Below are 22,451 nucleotides of genomic sequence, written 5' to 3'. Positions count from 1 at the left end.
GCCGGTTTGAAGAGAAAATGCAGCCGAGAGGACTTTTGCGGTGGCTCTCACCTCCTACGCTGCCCGGCTCCCCCTTTCAAGTTGCGCTGCTGCAGTATGCCATAAGGAGCAAGTGTTTGCTGTTTTGTGCTCTGTTTACAGCTTTGGGGCGCCGAGTCATAAATCTTGCCCAGCCATAAATGACAAAAACCATTGGTATGCATGAGGCCACCCTGGCCAGGAGTGCTTTTTGATTTCTCCCTTTTCCCTTGGCTTTGTTTTTGCTCTAAGGTGACACTTTGGCTCCCTGACAGTTTAAACATACTACTTATATTTTTAACACCTTCCTTTGAGAAGGACTGGCCGTTGACACCTTGGAATTGCATGAAAGCTCCATTTCTCTTTTTGCCACACACATACCCTTGCAGGGTTCACTTCTGAATCTGGAGAGTTGAGGGAGGCATTAGAAGGGAGGAAGAGCACCCTCCTTAAAGTTGTGGCAATACTACTGGGCACACTCGGGCCTTTCCTCTGCTTAGCGTCCCTGCAAACCACTAATAGCCAGGAAAACATAGACATTGTTGGCGTTGGGGTCAGAGTTTTATCTGTCGTTCCCTGTGAATGAGCTGCCTGTCCGTACTGGGAAGTGGGCACCGGAAAGCTGGAGACCCAGGTTTCTAGGCACTCTGGTGTGTACCTGAGCCCAGAGCATCCCATTTCACTGCCTGGACTTTGTCCATTTCCCCCAGGCTCCTTCCCTCCTGGCTGCCAGGATTGTAAGGGTTTCTGCCTAAAAATATAACCAAAGACAGCCCAGTTGGCTCTTGGGGAGGTCTCGTGAGAAAGGAAGCTCTACCTCTGCTCCCCAAAGATTGGCCTTGAGGTTCTCAGATTGGGGGTGACAGATGTGGTAAGGTGCCCAAAGTCTGGGGAACTCTCCTTCTGGTTCTCTTTCCCTTTGCACCCCAGCTGGAAGCGTCCAGGGCAGGGGTTACATGGTTTCTCAGATGGATTCCTAAGAAATAGAGCCCGGCTAGAGAGCCCCTTTGTGAGAGCCGTTTGTCCTCATTAACATAATTTTCCTGGACTTTAGTGACGCCGAGAAGCGAGGAGAGGGAGGGCGTTGGGGGTTGGGGGGAGGCTGCCCTCCTCCCGCCGCCGCCGCCGCCGCCGAGTTCCCCCTCTAGCTCCTGTCCCTCCCCTCGCCTCAGCCCCATCCCCCACGCCGCCCCGCGCTTCCCCAGCCGCCTCGGCCTCCCCTCCCGCCAGCCCCCAGCACCCCCCACCGCACCCCCCGACCAGACGCTGCTCCGCGTGTAATATTCATAAGAAACATACCCAAGTCGGTGCCACTAGCCCAGGCAGAGCCCTGCGCCGCGCTAGCGCTTATCTCCGGGCCGCGGCTGCTGCCCTCGGGAAGGGCAGGGGGCGGGGGTGTGGGGGAGGGGTGGGTGGGTGGGTGGGGTGGGTGGGAGGGGGGGTCCAAGCCACCCCAGTCCGCCCTGGGCGAGCCGTGCCGGAGCAGCGAAGCCACCGCGCTCTGCGCCGCGGCGTCCGGGCCTTGGGGTCTCCCTCCCGCCCGCCGTCTCGGCTGATGCTGAGGGTCGGTGCCCATCCTGCGCCTAGGGGACCAGGCCGGGCGGCCGGGAGCCGGGCCGGGGGCCGGGGGCCGGAGCCCGAGCCCGAGCCCGAGCCCGAGCCTGCGCTCGCGGCGCTCGTCAGAAGTTAAGGTAAGCAGGGCCACAACCGGCCGCTCTCAGCGCTGAATGGCGGAGTTTACGTCTCGGTGATTTATGGCTGCAGACTTAAATCTCGGTTCAAGAAGAGTTCACAAGCCGGAGCTTCCTTCCCGGCAGTGACTGATACCCTTACACTTCGAGTTCAGGCCGCTTTCCCATCCCCGCCCCCACCTCTTCCCTTTCCCCTAGCCCAGCCCCAACTTTTCTGGGTTTGGGGAGGGTGGGAGGGGTGGGTAAGGGGACACGGGGGCTCTTACCCGATATTCCCGCTTAAACTCGGGGTGAGGGCAGGCTGAGGAAGGGGCGGGAGTGGAAAGAGGGAGCGGTGTCTGAAGGAAGGAGGTTGAATTTGGGCAGATCTTCCAGAAAGACAATAGGGCTCGCTTTCTGCACTCAGTTTAGCCTCCTCAACTCTCTTTCAGCTCCTGCACCTGGGGGTTATTGTCCAGAAACAGATCTTTTCGGAGGAATCTCCTCCCAACCCCAAGCCCTTGGTTGGGGGGGGGCGGGTGCAAAGCAAGTTTCCAGACTGGCAGATCTCCAACTTCTTTACTAGGTTGCAAACTTCGGGGGGCGGGGGGGGGGGCGGGAGGGGGGAAATGTGTGGGCCCCATTGTGGTTGTCTGCTGACCTCAAACAATAGGAAGGACTTTGGTGGGATCTCCGAGGTGAATTCATATTTTAAGTTTATGGGGGCTGTTGTATGCTCTTTGGTTTTTCATGGTATTTTTGTTATTTGCAAGACAATGCACAACTTGATGAAAAGACTTAAGTAGCAGGCCAATATAGCTTGTGATAATGGATTAGCAAGTCGCTTGAAAGGTTGCACGTTCAAAATCACCTTAATTTTGTTGTATCTAATATCTTGCTGTTCAAGTGTCTGGAGTAATTTTCTTAACCTGGCATTTTATTTTACAATAGCCTAGTATCTTAAAAATGTATAATGGCAGACATTAACACTGCCAGATGTAATAGGACCTATTTTCAGTGAAAGAACAGGAAACTGAGACATTCAATTGCTATTCAGTTTTAAATTTTATTTTATTCTTCATTTATTTTCGATTGTGGTATCTGTAGCTTCCTATCTATTTCCAAAATAGAAACAATACTCCAGGGCTCAAGATCACGCACAGTAACTTCGGATAAGGGAAGCTGTAATTTTTAATTGAGGTTCTGGAAAATTAACTGTGCTTGTTTTCCAGATGTTGGTCAGATTGTTGGTTTAATAATGAAATCCAAAGAAGCCCATTATTAAAAAAATTATAATCATCATTGGTGGATGGTGTTTTCTAGTTAACAAAGTGTCTGCTATTCCTAGAGAACGTGAATGACTCCAGGACTCAAATATACATAGTTGGGGCATGAACTAAACCATTTTCTTCATGAATTTGTCATTGCATTTTTTTCTTAAATAGACTGTCATCCTGTGTGTGTGTGTGTGTGTGTGTGTGTGTATGAACTCACATGGAACTTTTCTCAGCTGAGAACCAGAGATTGACCATGCAAAGGTTGAAAACAAAAATAAAACATAGATTTCACTTCTGCAAACTGCTTTCTAAATAATAAATTTTAAAAAGGGGTTGAGAAGGCTTTCATTGCTTTTAAGATTTCCAGGGTTGACCTTTACTTGGTGTTTCTGAAGCAGGTAAATAGGCCAAGTAACAAATATCAACAACAGCACACAAAGATCAGGGAACTCTGGCAGGATTTTATGGCTTGTGCTTCCATCCCTCGTCCGGAGCCAAATGACCCCCATACATCAAATTACATAGCAGTTTCTAAGACAGAACCTATTATCGTTAAGTTGGAAGGAGAGTTCAAGCCGTGGTCATGGAGATGAACGCTGGTTTTTCAGGTTCCTGGTGGGTTGTTTTTTTCTCTAATCCATCATGTTTTAACAGGTAGAATTTGATAGTTGCCCTGAATAACAGCACCTCGGAAAGTCCAAGGCAGGAGGGTCTGGGGACCTTCTGTAACAGGGGAAAAGAGGTGGGAGTGGCTTGCTGGGTCATGCCTGAGAAATAAGGAGAGGAAAGGAGTAAAGAACTGTCCAGGATTTGAGTTTGACTTGCTGGAGCGAAGTGTTGTTGGTCCCTTCCCACACAGGATGTTTCTTGAGTTTTTTCTCTCCCCTTCTTGGCCACAAGGGGCCCATTTGGAAGAGGTAGGTCGTATCTCAGCACAAGGGTAGATTAACTGCCTAACAAGCTCAGCTTCTCAAATCCATCCGGGGTAGAGTAGGGCAATTGCCTGAAAATTTTTTGTGCATACCTCTGCTGGGTGCTGGAAGATCCAAGACGGGGCTGGATGGGAAGTCACCCCGCGTCAGGGCTCTTTTGCCAAATATCAGTCCTAAAGGGAGGACTGGAGAACAGATTGGCAACCTACGCTCCCCTTTGCCCCCTTGCCCCTTCCCCAAGATCCTCAGAGGCAGGGAGTCGCGGGTCTCGCTGGACGAGGCCAAAGAACGGAGATGAAGGGACACCCCCAGTTTCTCCTTCCCTGGAAACGAAGGATCCCAGCCCTGTTTCTTTCTAGCCCATCAGCCTTTCTTCTTTTGGACTCCAGCTCTGGAGACCCGGCTTCCAGCCCTCGCTTACTCTCCTCCTCTCTCCCCGGAAAACCCCCCAACTCCAGACGCAAGTTAAGCAAATATTTGTAGCTGCCAGTAAATTCCAGCGGCTTTTTATAGCGCGGCTCTCTGCGCCCGGGGCCAAGTCGTGCTGCTAAATATTGCTGACCACTTTTTCTTTTATGGCTTTCATGTCACTTAGCTATTGAGAGTAAGATGGATTTGCGCGGAGCCCTCACCGCGCTGCGATTCTCGCCCCCCAGGTCTGCGCGGGGCGGCCATTGGCGGCGGAGCGTCACGTGACCGCGGGGGCGTGCCAATGTGCGCCCTCACGGGTGTCAAGCCCCTGTCAGAGTGTGCGATCAAGATTGTGAAACAACGCGATGCAAAAAGCGACCTACTACGACAGCTCCGCGATCTACGGTGGCTACCCCTACCAGGCAGCCAACGGGTTCGCTTATAATGCCAGTCAGCAGCCGTACCCGGCGTCCGCCGCACTGGGCGCTGATGGCGAGTACCACCGACCCGCCTGTTCACTCCAGTCGCCTGCCAGCGCCGGGGGCCACCCCAAGGCGCACGAGCTGAGCGAGGCGTGTCTGCGCACCCTGAGCGGCCCGCCCAGCCAACCCCCAGGCCTGGGCGAGCCACCCCTGGCCCCGCCGCCCCAGGCTGCTCCCCCAGCTCCACAGCAGCCTCAAGCCCCGCCGCAGCCGCCAGCACCCGCTCCTGCCGCGCCCCCTCCCCCCTCTTCAGTTTCCCCACCTCAGAATGCCAGCAGCAACCCCACCCCCGCCAGCGCAGCCAAGAGCCCCCTACTCAACTCACCCACCGTGGCCAAACAAATCTTCCCCTGGATGAAAGAGTCTCGGCAAAACACAAAGCAGAAAACCAGCGGCTCCAGCTCAGGTAAAGCAGTGCCTTCTGGAGGAGGGTCCTCTGGCCTGGCTCCCCCCCCCACCCCCAAGTCATCTCCAGCCACAGCCAGCACGGTCTGCGAGCGCTGGAACAGTTTCAAGAATTCACTGCGCCCCCCTCCCTTCAACTAGGGAGGTGACAGGACTCTGTGTGACCAGGAAACCCCAGAGAGAGACCTGATGGGAGTCTCTCTTGACTTCTCCAAGAGCAAGTGGGGCCTTAGTGAGTTTGGACTTCCTTCTTATTCCACTCTTGGAGTTAGGACCTTTGGGGACAACAAACCTGAACTCCCCCCTTTCTTTTTAGCACAGCTCCTCATTTCTAATGAAACCGTGACATCCACTCCACACTGAAATGTGGCAGAATAAAAGCAGGCCTAGTCACCATCCAAGTAAGAATCAACGCTTTGCTTATAAGCAGAGCCCATTTTTAAATTTTTGCTCCAGTAGATGGAGTGGCTGCCTTACCTCTGGGAAGGCCCTACCCAGAGTTAGTACAGTGAAGGCAGCCAGAGACCTCCTGGGGGAGGGGATTTGGACTTGTTATGCTAATAGGAACCACATGGGTCTCCAGGAACTAGACTGGAGGACAGGCCCTGGGTCTTGGGCTTCCCAGCATCTTCGTTACCTTTTCTCCTGCCTTCTCCAGTTGCCAGTACCCTGCTCTGAGCCTGAGCATCTGGGATCCTCCAGAGTCAAGATTTGGGAGGCGGGATGGATAGGAGGGCACAAGATTAGTGGATGAAATTGGGGAGGCTGCTTGATTAAATGAAGAACGCTAATTAATAGGACCCAGCATCAGGGGCCTGGGTCACCCCACCAGAAATTGGTACTTTCATTGAGATCTCTTCCTTTGGGCACAGAAGGCCTTCCAGATTGGGGCTTCCAGTCCACCCTTCTCCACTGGGTAGACTAAATAAGTGGCCAGTTGAGGCAACTGTCCAAACCTTCAGTCAGTGAAGAGGGAAAGGTTTATTGAGTGTATATTAGGTGCCCCACATTCCAGTTACTGCGAAGGGAATGAAGATGGGTGACCTGCCCACAGGGAGCTTGTAGTCTGATAGGCCTGAAGGAACAGTAAATGATTCAGAAAGTGAATAGTTCCCGGACGGAAGTACAGACCAGGAAGGCAAACTGGGGGTTCTGCTTTTCTGTCCTTACCTCTCCCCCCTTGGGGAAGCTTATGACTTGCAACTTGACTGAATGGAGGGGCTAGCTACCCAGCTACTGGCACTATTTCCAGGAGAGAGGGCAGCACCTGGTTCCTCAACCTCTTTTCTGGGCACTGACAGAGGGATCTTGGGGCCTGGAGCAAGGAGGGGCCTGGCGGGGTCAGGGGTTAGGCGGGGCTTGGGGCAGCCCCTGATGGCTCTCTTCCTCTCTCCTTTGCTCTCTCCTCTGTCCTCACAGGGGAGAGCTGCGCTGGCGACAAGAGCCCGCCTGGGCAGGCGTCGTCCAAACGGGCGCGCACCGCCTACACGAGCGCACAGCTGGTGGAGCTGGAGAAGGAATTCCACTTCAACCGCTACCTGTGCCGGCCGCGCCGGGTGGAGATGGCCAACCTACTGAACCTCACGGAGCGCCAGATCAAAATCTGGTTCCAGAATCGCCGCATGAAGTACAAGAAGGATCAGAAGGGCAAGGGCATGCTGACGTCATCAGGGGGCCAGTCCCCAAGTCGCAGCCCCGTGCCCCCCGGCGCGGGCGGCTATCTGAACTCTATGCATTCGCTGGTCAACAGCGTCCCATATGAGCCCCAGTCGCCCCCGCCTTTCTCCAAGCCTCCCCAGGGCGCCTATGGGCTGCCCCCCGCCTCCTACCCCGCACCCCTGCCAAGCTGCGCGCCCCCACCGCCCCCACAGAAGCGCTACACCGCGGCGGGGGCGGGGGGTACACCCGACTATGACCCGCACGCGCACGGCCTGCAGGGCAACGGCAGCTATGGGACCCCACACTTACAGGGAAGCCCCGTCTTCGTGGGGGGCAGCTATGTGGAGCCCATGAGCAACTCTGGGCCTGCCCTCTTTGGCCTAACTCACCTCCCCCACGCCGCCTCGGCAGCCATGGACTACGGGGGTGCTGGGCCGCTGGGCAGCGGCCACCATCACGGGCCCGGGCCAGGGGAGCCGCATCCCACCTACACGGACCTTACCGCCCACCATCCTTCTCAGGGAAGAATTCAGGAAGCCCCCAAACTCACCCACCTGTGATGGTGGGCTCGGGGCTGCGCGCCAGGAGAGTCCCCCCGCCCCCACCGTTCTTCTACGGTTTACTTTTTATTTTGTTTTGTTTTAAGGTTCTTCCTGCTCTCTCTTTTTTCTCCTCCGCCCCCTCTACCTTCCCCCCACCCCGTTTTGTTTTCTTTGGTAACGCGTTTTAATAGTCTATGTGACGTAGCAATCTTGGTTGCTGGAATGGCCGTCTATCCGTAGCGATGTTTATCTCCTCCCACCCCTCGCTCGGCCGCTGGCCCTGCATCCTTTACCTTCTCTACTCTTTGATCAGAAACAGGGTATATGAACAAATTTTCTAGCCGAGTTCTTCAATGTGAATTTGTTCGTACATTATGGCTCCCGAGGGGAAGCAATTACTTTTTTTTTTTTATTTTTAGGGTTTTTTTTTTCTTTTAAATTGCACTTCTTGTAAAGAGCGAGAAAAAAATCAAAGGCGCTTTGAAACAGGGGCTCCCTGTGCAAGGATGACTAAGTGTACGTCTTTCCGTGTGTGTATGCTGGTGAACAGTCAGATTTATTTATATTTTTTTTGCAAGCATTGAATAATCTAAGTTTTAAATATTATTTATCCCCATCCGTTCGTATTTATATTAAAGAAATTCTGTACCCTGATTGTTCAGAAGGTTTCTTGGGCCTTTTGTTCAATAGTGTATTGGCGTACATAGAAAAATTTTTATTTGAAAGGGAAATATAATTCCTTTATAAAAACGGTAATGATGCAATAATACCAGAGAGGATCCAGCTTTTGAAAACAGTGATTTGGGTTTGTAACATCCGGCGAAACTGAAAAAAAAAATCTGTAAACGTGAAAAATGCTAGATTTGTTTTGAGAGTTCTACATTCCTTGCTGCTCACATTCTGAGAAACTAAACAAAAAAATAAATAAAGTTTTTATTCTGAATAATATCGGTGTTCAGAAGGGGTTCTTTGGCCGAAGATGGGGGTCTGCGTGGAATTCAGGCAGAGGCGAACTGGCTGAGCAGGCCGCGGCAAGCCTTCCAGCTCCGGAGTGGGGCCTGGCCAGGCGGTTCGTCTGGGGGCACAGCGAATTCTTGGGAAGGCTGCAGGAGCTCCTGGAGGCGAGCAGCTCTGGAAACGCCGAGCGCCAGCCCGCTGGGCTGCCTGATTCCCAGCTGCCAAGGAGGGGCCTGCGCGGGCGCCGGGGCTGCGGACTGCTGAGTGCGGGAGAAACAAAAGGCAGCCAGCCCGAAGCGCGGCGGGCACTCACAGGTGCCCGAGAGGCCCCGCTGGGGAGTAAGGCAGGGCTGTCTTCTCCAAGATCTTCCTCCAGGTCAAAGCGGACCAGCCAGTGCTTTAACCTTGGGAATCATCAGCTGCGCGGAGGATGCCGAGCATTTTCTGGAGCAACCGGACTCTCTGTGGATGCTCTTCGGTCCCTGATCTCTCCAGGAGGAAAGAATGACTCCTAAAATCGCCCCTGGGATCAAAAGAAAGGCTGAACTCCCAGGAGCTTCCCCGCGCCCTTCCCTGGACTGCTGGAGTCCCAGCTTCGTCTTCATCCCGGAATTTAGGATTTGGCATCCCCTGGATTTATTTCCTCTCCTTCATCCCTCCTCACTCTCCTTTTATGGCCCCAGGGGGAGGAGAAGAGAGAAAGGAGATTGGTATCTTTCTAATAAAAATGCAATTTTAAAAGTACTTCTTTCATTTGATGCTGCAGGAGCTAAACATTACATTTCTACTCCTGGATTTAAGATAGGGCTGCCTACTGACTGGCTGGCAGATGCAAAAGCAGGCACAGGAAAGGGAAATATTTTTGTTTTCAAATTAAAGAATTGCTTGGAGAAGGAACCAAATTCAGAAAGTGAAAACCTCAGAACTGTATCCCCATCAACATCCCCTTTCTAAACTGGAAGTGAGAAACCACCTGCGTCTCGGGATCAGAAGCATCTGATGTGCGAAATAAATCCTCCTTCTCCCTGGATTGTATCTTTCAGAGACGGAGGTGAAAAATGTCGCCATTTTGTTTGCGATCCCAAATATCCATCATCATGGCCTCTATCTTTCCCCTGAGAAGCTCCCTCAGATGATCTTTAGAAATAGGCACTGGAGCCATTTTGGGGTATCTCCTGGGTTCACAGGAGCTGCTTTTAGGGAACCTTCTCACATTTTAAGAAAAAGAAAAAGGCTTAGAAGATGCAAAGCCAGGCAGCTGTAGAGATCTGGGTGTTTATCTCACAGCCAGAGATGCTTCTCCCGCATCTGTTCTGGGGCTCTTGATACACACACATATATATTTTTTATTTTTAAAGAGTTTGGGCTATGGAAGGAGTAGATTTGCTCCCCACCCCACTCCAACCTCCCTGCCGAAATATGGTGCACTTCAGAAATGCAGAGTCTGGAAAACCAGTCTTTGTGAGAAGTGGAGCTTCCGCTCTTTGGTTGTTCAGATCTGAACTGAACAGGCCAAACAACCACAGAAGTGTTCTTATGAGTAATAATTTTACAGAAGTATATAAAATTACCTTGTAAAATAAGGGAGACTGGAGAGAGAGTGCAAGAGAGAGAGCGAGAGCGAGCGAACGAGCGCTATTCATTCACAGAGGAAAATCTTTCAGAGATACCACTATTTGAACCCGTTTCTAAAATCTGCTGTTTAGCTGAGAGGGGAGTGGTTTGGAGGCAACCTCCTTCCCTCAGGGCACAGATTTTTAAATGAGATTCCAATACGATTCCCCATATCTTGGCAGTCAAAACATTCATTTTAGGTTTCAAAGAGAAAATATTGGTCTCACCTCCAGCTTCAAAGATATTAAAAATAAGTCGTTATTAAAATATTCCTGAGTTAAAGTAATAGATTTGGGGAAGATTTCAATGTTGAATGGCCAAAGAAAAGGGTTTGCTTCCAGATGGTATTTGAATTAAGGCTGCTGAGGCGAGCAGAAAGCTCTCACCCACGCAGCCCCTGACAAAGCCTCAGCGATATGGGGGCAGCGCTTCTCCCTTGCCATAACTCCCCCTCCCCTTAACCCCTCAGTATTATTTCTGGTAAAAGCAAATGCCAAAAGCCACTATCCCAGAATATGCAAAAGCACCTTTCCTAAAAGCAGCTTATAACTCTTCCTGCTGCCAAAACGATATCTTTAAAAAGACTAGTTTTCCTTGTTTACTTGCGTTTCCTGCTCTCCTCTTTGCTCGGCCACATTTGATCTTGGAAAGAGCTCGAAGCTGAAATGTGTTCTTAAGGGCCAGAAGCTGTCAAGGCTTTTGGTGAGCAAGATTGATCGCACCCAGACTTCCTTCAGAGCTTTGTTTGGAATAAAAGCAAGAAAACTGAAAAACCTCACATTTTCCAAAATAGCATCCCTATCTGTAAGGCGATGCTCTGGGCTAGTCAATGATGGAGGCCACTTTATATCTAATTTCCACCCAAGCCCCCTTTGATGCTGGCCTCAGAAATGGAGCCCTAGCCTTGTGCTGTGGTCAGCCTTTCTTGTTTTCTACGTAGATTTTTCTCCCCCACCAACCTCTCTCTCCCTGGCCATCAGAATGATTTATTTTCCTGCCACGGATGCCTGCCGGCCTGGGGGAGTCTGATCACTTGGTCCATTTCAAAGGAAGCAAAAGCGAATCATCATCCTCAGGGTTTGAGGGAAAAGAGATACCTTCAGATTTTTCTCTCAGCCTCCTCCCCTCTTTCTGGCTTGGTGGATTTTTTAAAAGTTATTGTTTGGTACCTAAAGGTGTTATCTTTTTGAACCCTCCAGCACAGTCCAGTCCAAGATGCCCTCAGTCTCAAGTCTCCGAATTGGGAAAAAAAAAAGAGAGAGAGAGAGAGAGAGAGAGAGCGAGAAAAGAGAACCTTTACAATTCCTCCTGAGGTTGCCCTCTCTCACCTGCGGTGCTTGTTTCCCACAGCAGAACCTCAGTGCAAACATCCCTGGTGGCCAAGGAGCAGAAAGGTGCGGGAGCCAGTTGGGGCTGCCAGGGAGCACGCTTTGCCTCTGAACCCACAAGCCCCCAGTCGGAGCGACAAGGACCAGGAGAAGAAGGAGAGGAAAAGAAAAAGAAAAAAAAAGAGAGAGAGAGAGAGAGAGAGAGAGAGGAACAAGCACCTTCTCCCTCCCTGCTGCTAACTTCCAACAGACTTCCTGGAAATCGGAAATACTCACCGCACCCGAGCCCTACGGGTATGAAACCCAGAATGCCAGGAGCCGCAGGAGCCTGCTCGGGGTGGCATTGCTTTGGCTGGCCGCCGCCCTGGCTACAGGGATTTGGACACATGGACCTGGGGTTGTTGTCTTGCTTGGCACATGCATCTATCTTTCTCGAGCCCCTCTGGAAAAGTTGATGGCACAGGAAGGTTGGGAAGCTTTGAGAGCCGCCTCCCGTCTTCCGCTTCCTTCTGGAGCCAGATGCATAGCTGCCTTGGAAAAGCCGGCTAACAATGGGCCGGGGTCTGGGTCCGGGGGGCGCGCACTCCGAGCTGGGCTTTGGGAGGGGGGCGAGGGCATGCGGGAGGGGTTTGGCGAGGGAGAGGAGGATAGAAGTGAGCGGGAAGGGGAGAGGGGAGAAGAGGAAAAAAGGAAAAGAGGGAGAGACAGAGAGGAAGGAAAACAGGGATCACTTCTGAGATCCAGGAACTGGTTTTAGAAAAGGGGGAGGAGGAAAGGGGAATAAAAGAGGGGAGACCCCAAAATGAATCCTTTCTTTTCTGTGTCTCCCCTCTCTCCTTCTCCTTCTCCTTCTCCTTCTCTCTCTCTCTCTCCCTCTCTCTCTCTCTCGGCCCCTCTCCCTCCCTCCCTCCTTCCCTCTCTCTTTCTTCTCCCAGTCTCACCTCCCCTCTCCCTCTGCTCCTGCCTCCAGCCTTAGCAGAACTTATGTGGCTGGGATGCGGGGCTCTCGGGTGTCAAAACTTTGAAGATTAATGGATTACTTTGTTAATGACCGCAGGCGTCAGACTGAGGTGCTTAAATGATTTGTGAGGTGCGAGGCGTCTTCCCGACAGTCCCAAACAATGCGCGGAGTGTGCGGGGCAGGCAGAGGGCAGCCGCCGGCGGGCCCGGCAGCAGGGCTCACACTCGCACACCCTCGCGGGCGCACACACCAGATCTGTGCCGATCAGGAGGCAGGCAGGCACCCTCGCCCCCACGCACTCCCGGGCATCCCCACCCACACCCACACCCACATATATGTATTTTTGCCCTGAAAAAAGTGTAAATAAAGCCTCGCTGGCCCCCAATGAGGCGTTCCTTCCCGACTTTTTTGGATCAATCAAACAGACAGTGGCTTCTTTTGATTAAAGCCCAAATTGTCATTGGGCAGAAGCAATCATGTGACAGCCAATTCGGTCCAATTTCAACCTTGTCTCCATGAATTCAATAGTTTAATAGTAGCGCGGTCCCCATACGGCTGTAATCAGTGAATTAGAAAAAAAACACCCCAGCAGCGATCTTCTATGATAGATTTTTTTTTCCCTCTGCTCTCGCCTTTTTCCTGGGCCTTGCCCCCCCAAAGCCCCTCCAGAAGAGGGAACTTTTTCTCCGAGGGGGCTCCAAGGAGAAGGCCATGAATTACGAATTTGAGCGAGAGATTGGTTTTATCAATAGCCAGCCGTCGCTCGCTGAGTGCCTGACATCTTTTCCCCCTGTCGCTGATACATTTCAAAGTTCATCAATCAAGACCTCGACGCTTTCACACTCGACACTGATTCCTCCTCCTTTTGAGCAGACCATTCCCAGCCTGAACCCGGGCAGTCACCCTCGCCACGGCGCTGGCGGCCGCCCCAAGCCGAGCCCCGCGGGCAGCCGCGGCAGCCCAGTGCCCGCCGGCGCCCTGCAGCCGCCCGAGTACCCCTGGATGAAGGAGAAGAAGGCGGCCAAGAAAACCGCGCTGCCGCCCGCCTCTGCCGCCGCCGCCGCCGCCGCCACCGGCCCTGCCTGCCTCGGCCACAAAGGTCAGTCCGAAGACTTGGCCCCAGGTCCCCGGGACCCTTTTCCCCCTTCTGGGCTGCCCAGGGAGCGACTATGGGGGAGGGGAGCGTGGGCTGGGAGAGAAGGGGGAGAGAGGGAGAGATGCTTGGCTGCCTTCCCTTCCCCTGTGGGCTCAGAAGTGGGTCTGATGGAGAGAAAAGCGATCCTGCGCTGCACAATGAGACACATATATATTTTTAAGAAGAGGGGGGGAAAACTTTCCCTAACTTGTGTAATGTGGGATGATTTATTTGAGTTGGAACTGACCTCCTCTTGTCTAGTTGTCCTAGAGTTTGGCTTTTTGACAGTAATGAAGAGTGATAGATCGCTCTTGCTCAGCTAAGCAGCTGATGCATTAATTATAAATTGTGGTGTGGCTAATATAAAGTTTGCTCCCGGATGGAGAGGTTGGGGGGGAGCCACAGGCAGCAATTTGATGGAGGTGGAAGAGATGGGGGTCTCCCCGGGCTGGGCTCCCAGGAAAGGCACAATAGCTCTGCTGCATCCAGGGGCGGCCATTTTGTTGCAGTTGATCTTTTCTGCTATATTTATTCTCCAGTGGAATAACCCCGCTCGGACCCCTCCACCTCCAACTGTGCGTGTGTCTCTTGTTGGTTTCCCTTTCCGCAGAATCCCTGGAAATCGCCGATGGCAGCGGCGGGGGCTCGCGGCGCCTGAGAACAGCTTACACCAACACGCAGCTTTTAGAGCTGGAAAAAGAATTTCATTTCAACAAGTACCTTTGCAGACCCCGAAGGGTGGAAATTGCAGCGCTGCTGGATTTGACTGAGAGACAAGTGAAAGTGTGGTTTCAGAACCGGAGGATGAAGCACAAGAGGCAGACCCAGTGCAAGGAGAACCAAAACAGTGAAGGGAAATTTAAAAGCCTCGAAGACTCTGAGAAAGCAGAGGAGGACGAGGAAGAGAAGTCGCTCTTCGAGCAAGCCCTCAGCGTCTCCGGGGCCCTTCTGGAGAGGGAAGGTTACACTTTTCAGCAAAATGCCCTCTCTCAGCAGCAGGCTCCCAATGGACACAATGGCGACTCCCAAAGTTTCCCAGTTTCGCCTTTAACCAGCAATGAGAAAAATCTGAAACATTTTCAGCACCAGTCACCCACTGTTTCTAACTGCTTGCCAACAATGGGCCAGAACTGTGGCTCTGGCCTAAACAATGACAGTCCCGAGGCCCTCGAGGTCCCCTCTTTGCAGGACTTTAATGTCTTTTGCACAGATTCCTGCCTGCAGCTTTCAGACGCAGTCTCGCCCAGTTTGCCAGGGTCCCTGGACAGCCCCGTAGATATTTCAGCTGACAGCTTTGACTTTTTTACAGACACACTCACCACAATCGACTTGCAGCATCTGAATTACTAAAAACATTAAAGCAAAACAAAGCATCACAAAACAAAAACCCCTTTGACCGGGTGGTTTGGCCTTCTTTTATTCCGAGAGTTGATTTTTCTTTTCTTTTCTTCTTGACCTACCCTGTCTCTCCTCTAAATGTGGAAGATTTTCTGTTTAGTGGTTCTCCTGATCCAGTTTCAGAGCCACCTTTTCCAGATTATTTTGGAGTTTTAGTTGTTCTGAATCGAATCCAACGACCCTCTATGTGATTTCCTGAAAGCAATATAGGAGGCCTGCAAGAAAGTGATCATATAATTGTATCTTCACTTTCTTTTTATTTTTGTATTACATTAGGATGCATTGTCATGAGTATTTTTGGTAGAATAAATTCTCCTTTGCTATAAGTAGCTTTCTTATTTTTTTTCTCCCCCCTCTTTCTCAAAGATCATAACGGTTTCTTTTCCCTCTCTTAGTCTAATTTGGTAAATAAAATTCTGGTCACAATTCATCTTCTTTTTCAATTTTAATATATTTATTAAGGGGGCATGTTCAAAGTCTTCAAAAGACAACAACAAAAAAGAAAGCCAGAAAATGGTTAGGACTTCTGAGAAGTGTTCTTTTTTTTTCTCTTTTCTTTTTTCTTTCTTTCTTTTTAAAGGGAATGGATTTGGTTTTTCAGTGTAGAGGTTCAAGCCATAGATTTAAATTGGTAATAGAAACAGGATTGGGCAGCCTCAGAGTTGGGCCAAGCCCAAGCTTTTGAACGTGGAGAAATAAAGTGCCTACAGAAACCCCCAACTCCAGGAAGGAGGAACATGGAGTTTCTTTAACAAGCTACCAGTCTGCAGGTCCATAACTGAGTTATCAACAATTCATTTATTTATACACATTTGTTTCAAACATCTACTTTCCAGCCCCTCCCCCACAATCCCGGAAACATTTTCAGTGTGGTCGATTAGTCTCCCAGCTGTTGATGGGTCCAGGCAAACAGACCTAAAAGGTAGAGAAAAACAAAAACAAAACAAAACAATGGTTACTAGCTGGAAAATGCACTTCAGAAAGGGTTCTTTCCAATCCTCTGGTTCAGTCATTCTACGATTCTTTTTTCAGGGTCAGAAAAATCAATATTTCATTCTTAAATCTGTTTACATGGCAAATAATGGATCATTAAAGCTGTGAAGTCAGGTTACCAAGTTGAGATTTAAATTGGAGAGTTTGTGCGCCCTAGGTTATAAATTAACCCAATTTCTAGAGAGAGAAAGAGAAAAAGCACTTTAAATGAAATACCAATAAAATGTGATCCAGGGCACGTTACTGGGTTGTTCTGTTTCCCCCCCCCCCTTCTTTCATCTCCCCATGCTGATTTTTCCCTTACTGAGCTCTGCTACTTACCGTGAGAAAACGCAGCGTGTAAGCAACATGTGTGGGGGGCGGGTTGATTTAGAAACCCGGCTCTTAACAGCTAAGGCTTGGAAGTTACAATGAAATCGCGATCTTTCTCCATGGGTTTGCACCCTACCTTCCTCCACCCTTTTGCCCCCGAAATCCTGGCAGCGGCGGAGGCGTGTGAGGACCCCGGCGGGTCTCCAGCCCCAGGCGCGGAGCTGAGCAGGGCCGCCCGGCCGCAGCCAGGGCTGAGCCGCTGCTGTTTGCGATTCGTCCTACGCTCATAAATCAAACGCTTTCTATGAATGAGAATGTCATCAAAGAGATCAATTGCAGGAACACATGCACAAATAAAAATCCTCTTACGTATTTGCCGGGGATCCCCGTCCGAAAGCATTAAGTTAGAAGGCGTTTAGTCATAATTCATTTTTATTGCTCTTTTAAAACAACAGCTTGGCTGAGCCGCGGATGCCATGAACAGCTCCGGGCCTCCGCGGCGTTTTGTCTCCTCCTTGCTCCTTCCCTTTCTAGTAGAAGAGCCCTGAAAGAGGCGTTTTGAGCCCAGCAAGCCGCTTGCAGGCCATCATTTAACTAGTGACCAAGCTCTCCTTTCGCCCACTCTCCCAGGGCATTTAAAGAGACTTTAGCTCGAGTCCTGGGGCTCTGGCCTACACGCTCAGAAAACCAGGGTCTTCTACATCGCGGAACGAGCCCCAGGATTTCGTGGGGGTGGGGAAAGAACTGAGCTACGGAAGCCTTACGGGCTCGAGGCCAGAGGAGACTGCCTTTGTAAGCAACACCGGGAGAGCAGCGCTCTGGGCGGCCAGCCCGGGCGGAGCAGGCTCGGCTGCGAGCCGGGAGTCGGGAGCACTGCGCTGAGGTGGGTCGGTCGCCGGCCCGAGTGCTTGCGGGCTTAAGTGCAAGTGCATCCATGTGGCCCCAAGAAAAACACCCCCACCCGTGCTGGCTCTGGAATGAGGTCCGGAGGGAGGAAGAGAAGTGGAAGGAGTGGAGCGCGGAGGCCGAGAACTAGCGGAGTAAGGAAAGCGGTTGATGCCCGGGATGGCTTTGTGGCTCAAGCCCTGCGGCCGAGGGGCTTGCGCAAACCCGGGCTGAAGAAGCCAACAAAGGGACAGGAATGAGACCAGGAGAAAGCAGACCGTCCGCAATGCCAGCTCGGACCTTCTCACGTTCTACCTCCTCCCCGACAGGAGCCCCTTCTCTTCCCATCGTTGGAAGCCTGGCGCTCTTAAGAAAGCCGCCTCCAGGAGGGCCGCCTTTCCTTTCCCCTTCTCGAAGATGAACGTCCCCAGGTGCTGAAATTGGGGCAGGAATGACTTTTCCTGTCTGTGCTCTCTCTTAACCGCGGTTGGGGATGGGTCAAAGGTCAAAGAAAAATACCATTTCAAAAGAAAATGTTTGGGGGAAAATGTTTCTTTGCTACTGAGGGAATCCGTAGTCAAATGTCTGCAAGAGTTTCCCCTCATGGAGGGGAGGGGGCAGGTTGGGGGGGAGGGAAACTTCTATATGTGGAGAACAGAATGCAGAAGCCTGAAAGGTTGACTAACACATTTGAAATGTGCCTGCCTCAAGCAAAACTTCCTTCTTCTAACTGGGGAGGGAAAGCTAGAGGGGAGTGGGAACCCCATCCTCAGATAAATTTTATCTGTCCGATTCTGGTGTGGTAAACAGGGTCAGGGAAAAATCTCTACTGCACTGGCTGCAAAAGCTTCTTGGATGATCCCTGGATTTCTTTTACCTAAGAACGCATCAATTCTCGGTCTCAGTTTGGCATTTTCTCTTTACAAGCCAAGGGTTGACACGAAACCTAATAGTAAACAGCAATTAACGACCCCGTCAGCATCAGGGTAGGATGAGGGTGATGGAGAACAGGACCCCTGGCCTGGGATGACGCTCAGATTTGCACGCGTCTCTCTAGGGAAAGACTTGAAGGTTCACACAAGGAACTACACAGTCAGTTACAAAGGGGAGGAGGTGTTGGGGAAGAAGAAAATATCCCGTCCACCATCAGCCATCTGTCCACCGCCCCTCCCACCTGCCAGCCCCTACCCACTTCAGACGTGCAGTAGAATGGCGGGGGGGGGGGGGCGGCTAGTGGATAAAGGAAGCTCTACCACTCCTAACATCCCCCTCCAGAAAACGAGCACCATTGCGGGGGGAGTTCAGCGTATTTTGCTGGCGCTGTGGTCTCGCCCTTTGAGGCCCCTGCCGGAGCGCGCAGACTCCTGGGTCCCGGGGAGCCGGCAGATGGCCTGCAGCGCACCGCCCGGCCCCCACGCTGGCCACGTCCGCTAGCGTCATCTTTCTCCCCCGCCTCCTACCCTTCAAAATCCAGCGGCAGAGCTGCTCCGGATCCCGTAGGGCTCCCGGAGCAAAGCTGAGTGGGGAGGAGGAAGGGGCGGAGAGCGAGGAGAGAGGGAGGGCGAAGAGCCCGGCCACCCCCGGCCTTTTCCGGCAAGCTTAACTACTACCAATCACCCGCTCCCGGGCGTCGAATTACAGAAGCTCCTCATTGCCTTGCTAATAATCAGTTGGGGTGGAGGGAGTAGGGTTCGGAGACCCTCCTTGGAGAAGGGAAGTTTTGTTTTGTTTTGTTTTTTCCTTGCTCTTGTCCCCTCCACGCCCACCCGGAGTCCTCCAGGCCAATCCTCTGCGCACTTCCCTCTCCCTTCCGAGCTTGGAGAGCTGGTGGCCTGGCCTCGTCCTACGCCACTGCCCCGGCACCACAGCAGGGACTGTGTAGGGAAAGCGCCCGGGGAGCTACCCTTCCTGCTCCGCGCACTGCGGGCTCGGCCCCTGAGCTAGTGGCAGGCCGGAGAGCTCTGGCCCCCTGATTCCCGACCCAAGAGAGACGGAGCCCACTTCCCTTCTCACCTCTTGCCAGTTCATCTTTCTGTGCACGGTGGGGAGGGGGCGGAGACGGGGATGCCTCCTAGCCCCCACCTCCCGGAGGGGGGGAGAGCGGAGTCGGCGCGCGCAGAGGGTGGCTTCTGCTCCCCTTCGGCCCAGCGCTCCGAATCTGCCCTTGCAGCCGCCGCAGCTGCTGCCGCCGCCTGGGCTGCCTGGGGGGGCGACTGCGCGTCACCTAGACTGAGGAGCGCCGGGGATTTAAATGCCACTGAAACGGTGATCCATCACCGCGGGAGCCAGCAAACTTTCGCAGGAGGCTCCGCCATTGGCTGACATAGTCACGTGCCCCTCCCCCGGCGCCCTCCGCCCTCGCGCCCCCCCTCTTGCGCACTGTACATTCATATCATTTTTCTTCTCCGGCCCCATGGAGGAAGTGAGAAAGTTGGCACGGTCAACCAGGGCTTCGCAGGACCCGGTCCCTCAGTGACAGATGGACAATGCAAGAATGAGCTCCTTCCTGGAATACCCCATCCTCAGCGGTGGCGACTCAGGGACCTGCTCAGCTCGAGCCTACCCTTCCGACCATGGAATTACAACTTTCCAGTCGTGCGCGGTCAGTGCTAACAGCTGTGGCGGCGACGACCGCTTCCTAGTGGGCAGGGGGGTGCAGATCAGCCCACCCCACCACCACCACCATCACCACCCCCAACCGGCCACCTACCAGACTCCCGGGAACCTGGGGGTGTCCTACTCCCATTCGAGTTGTGGTCCAAGCTATGGCGCGCAGAACTTCGGCGCGCCTTACAGCCCTTACGCGTTAAATCAGGAAGCAGAAGTAAGTGGTGGGTACCCCTCGTGCGCTCCCGCAGTTTACTCTGGAAATCTCTCATCTCCCATGGTCCAGCATCACCACCACCACCAGGGTTATGCTGGGGGCGCGGTGGGCTCGCCTCAGTACATTCACCACTCATATGGACAAGAGCACCAGAGCCTGGCCCTGGCCACGTATAATAACTCCTTGTCCCCTCTCCACGCCAGCCACCAAGAAGCCTGTCGCTCCCCTACATCAGAGACGTCTTCTCCAGCGCAGACCTTTGACTGGATGAAAGTCAAAAGAAACCCTCCCAAAACAGGTCAGTCTTGCCATTCCTTGGATGTTCCTTGATGGTTCTGGAAGGAGCTTGTTTGCTTAGTTGCCAAGGAAAATTAATACTTTTTTTTTTTTTTGAAAAGTTCTTGCTTCCCACCGGTGTTGTTGGGTGTGGAGAGATTGCCCAGGTGTGTGGGGCAAAGGAGCATCTGGGACTGTTGTGTTTTCCAAAGGGCTGAGTTTTAGAGGTTCTGGAATAGGAAGTGGGTAGGGGTATGTGTGTGTGTGTGTGTGTGTGTGTGTGTGTGTGTGTGTGGTGGGGGGGTTGGTTCTGTTAATATCTCCAGGCTCCATTAATCACGGGTCTGACCATGCTAATGGTTGATTTCAGATTAACACTTTACACCTCATCAGTCACCTTTCCCAGCCTAGTTTCTGTTGAGAAATTCTTGATCTCCCCTTTACCTGATTGTTGCTCTGAAGCGTGTAGGGGATCTCATATGGATTGTAAAAATTTTTATCTTTCTCTCTCATCGCTCCCCATCATGCCCCCAGGGAAAGTTGGAGAGTACGGCTACGTGGGTCAACCCAATGCAGTGCGCACCAACTTCACCACGAAGCAGCTCACTGAGCTGGAAAAGGAGTTCCACTTCAATAAGTATCTGACGCGTGCCCGCAGGGTGGAGATTGCTGCATCCCTGCAGCTCAATGAGACCCAGGTGAAGATCTGGTTCCAGAACCGCCGGATGAAGCAGAAGAAACGAGAGAAGGAGGGCCTCTTGCCCATCTCTCCTGCCACCCCGCCAGGAAGTGAGGAGAAGGCCGAGGAATCTTCAGAGAAGTCCAGCTCTTCGCCCTGCATTCCTTCCCCGGGGTCTTCTACCTCAGACACTCTGACTACCTCCCACTGAGGCCCACCCAGCCCCAAGACTCCGCAGCCCAGGCTCCTCTGAGGGCTGGGGACTTCCTACCCAAAGCACATTCTTAGCTTATCTTCCTTTCCATTTACAGTCTCTCTCTTCCTTTCTGATCCTATCTGGGGAGCTCCTGGCCAGGATAATGTGTTTCCAGAGAATTCTAGATTAGAGGCTCGATTGGTGTGTGTGTGTGTGTGTGTGTGTGTGTGTGTGTGTGTGTGCTAACTCCTTCATGCAGATTAGGTGCCATAATCAATGTTTTGATGGCCCCCAACACCCCTCCCTACTTTTAGGAGATTTCCACAGAATCTGTTCCTTTCAGATGTCCTTTGGCATATAGTCTCCTTTGCCAGCAGAAACATGTCAGAGGGAGGCCTATCCTTTACCTATCTGTGTATTTACAGTTCTCTCCTACTTTGCCCTTAAAGTGGGATAGAGAGAAAGGAGAGTCCAGGAGCTCATAAAGAAGAGATGCACTCTGAGCGTGTTTACACAATTAAATCATCCCTTAATTTAATTCAATTTCATGTGTGTGTTTGCTGGTTGTAAATACTTTGTCCTGAGAGATTTATCTTTATACAGATTTTCTAGAAATGTTTAGATTAAGTGACTAAAACAGGGTGGGTAACTCAAACTGGTACTATTTTATATGTGATTATGGGTTAAAGAATAAAATTGCTCACTTAAACTCAGATGCCTCAGAGGGTAGCCTGCATTTGTTCTTTCAGTGAGTTAAGAAGGCCTGTAGAACACAAGGTTCAAAAACCTTGCTTCCTGTGCTAAGTCTCTCCCCATCCCCACCCATTTATTGTTTCTCTGGCCACACTGTATTTGAAATTTGTGCTGGATTATTCAGAACCTAAAGGTATTATTCAAACCAGCTTCTTCCTTCCACAGTTATCTTAGCTGGATATGATGTATTTTCAGCTCAATTGTTAATGTGATGGATGGCACAATGAATGTATATTTTGTGTGATTCGTGAATAGTCTTTTGCATGTCGCACAATGTTTTGATGTCCCTGAAGTACCATACTGAGTTATATCAGTTATTCTTTGTGAGCCTATGATATTCCCCCTTTCCTGTACAATCATGAACAGCTCTGAGATCCTGGAGTAATGTGATCCAGAGCAGAGTTTACGGGTCTTAAGATGTCTGTAATAAATATATTCAAGTTTCACATAAGCTTAAGCATCCCTATATTTGGCTTGGCTACAATTTGTTGGCTTATTTCACGTGGGGAGGGGGGAAGGGTGATGTGTACTTTCAGAGGTGGGCCTTTTCTTGAAAAAAATAAATGCTTTCCATTATGTAGCTGAAACTTCCCCTATGAGTGTCATAGCACCTAGCTGATGCCTATTTAATAGGTTGATTTTCTTTAAAATAACAATAGTTCCTTTATTATAATCCAAGTTCATAATGGAAAAAAATGAATGGTGAAGAAATTTATGAAGCAGATCTATTTTTGAAACAAACAT

General features: G+C 51.5%; 3 protein-coding genes and 1 long non-coding RNA gene across 9 annotated transcripts in view; 3 read left to right on the top strand and 1 right to left on the bottom strand.

The window, feature by feature from the left end:
* The window catches only part of HOXA3 (homeobox A3), a 33,421-nt gene extending 24,531 nt beyond the window's left edge, over nucleotides 1-8,890 (top strand). For 4 of the 5 annotated variants that reach the window (XM_073898997.1, XM_073898999.1, XM_025873301.2 and 1 more), the window contains 2 exons: nucleotides 4,554-5,196; nucleotides 6,615-8,890. In XM_073898997.1, the coding sequence (XP_073755098.1) occupies nucleotides 4,674-5,196; nucleotides 6,615-7,414 (1,323 nt within the window). In that variant the 5' untranslated portion in view covers nucleotides 4,554-4,673 and the 3' untranslated portion in view covers nucleotides 7,415-8,890. Of the gene's footprint in view, nucleotides 1-1,515; nucleotides 1,710-4,553; nucleotides 5,197-6,614 lie in introns of those variants that run through there. The other variant, XM_073899000.1, reaches the window with a different exon arrangement.
* Nucleotides 8,891-12,814: 3,924 nt separating this feature from the next.
* On the top strand, nucleotides 12,815-15,070 carry HOXA2 (homeobox A2). Its single transcript, XM_025873300.2, has 2 exons — nucleotides 12,815-13,355; nucleotides 14,002-15,070. The coding sequence occupies exons 1-2, from the start codon at nucleotides 12,968-12,970 to the stop codon at nucleotides 14,739-14,741; spliced, it is 1,128 nt and encodes a 375-aa protein (XP_025729085.1). The 5' UTR covers nucleotides 12,815-12,967; the 3' UTR covers nucleotides 14,742-15,070.
* Nucleotides 15,071-15,219: 149 nt separating this feature from the next.
* On the bottom strand, nucleotides 15,220-19,227 carry LOC141373878 (uncharacterized). The gene is made up of 2 exons (XR_012380262.1): nucleotides 18,993-19,227; nucleotides 15,220-15,704 (listed from the first exon to the last, which is right to left on the bottom strand). It is a non-coding gene; the product is annotated as an uncharacterized lncRNA (long non-coding RNA).
* On the top strand, nucleotides 19,227-22,148 carry HOXA1 (homeobox A1). Of its 2 annotated transcripts, XM_073898996.1 has the most exons (3): nucleotides 19,227-19,803; nucleotides 20,007-20,101; nucleotides 20,614-20,744. In XM_073898996.1, the coding sequence occupies exons 1-2, from the start codon at nucleotides 19,459-19,461 to the stop codon at nucleotides 20,064-20,066; spliced, it is 405 nt and encodes a 134-aa protein (XP_073755097.1). In that variant the 5' UTR covers nucleotides 19,227-19,458; the 3' UTR covers nucleotides 20,067-20,101; nucleotides 20,614-20,744. The 2 variants fall into 2 exon arrangements, with proteins under 2 accessions (XP_073755097.1, XP_025729084.1); XM_025873299.2 differs by having other exon boundaries at nucleotides 19,227-20,101; nucleotides 20,614-22,148.
* Nucleotides 22,149-22,451: the final 303 nt, after the last annotated feature.

This window comes from Callorhinus ursinus, unplaced genomic scaffold (genome assembly GCF_003265705.2).
Source record: "Callorhinus ursinus isolate GAN/ISIS: 27379988/994484 unplaced genomic scaffold, GSC_fseal_2.0 scaffold12, whole genome shotgun sequence".
NCBI lineage: Eukaryota > Metazoa > Chordata > Mammalia > Carnivora > Otariidae > Callorhinus > Callorhinus ursinus.
The sequence above is the reverse complement of the archived record's forward strand: the minus strand, read 5'-3'. Positions and strand labels throughout refer to the sequence as shown.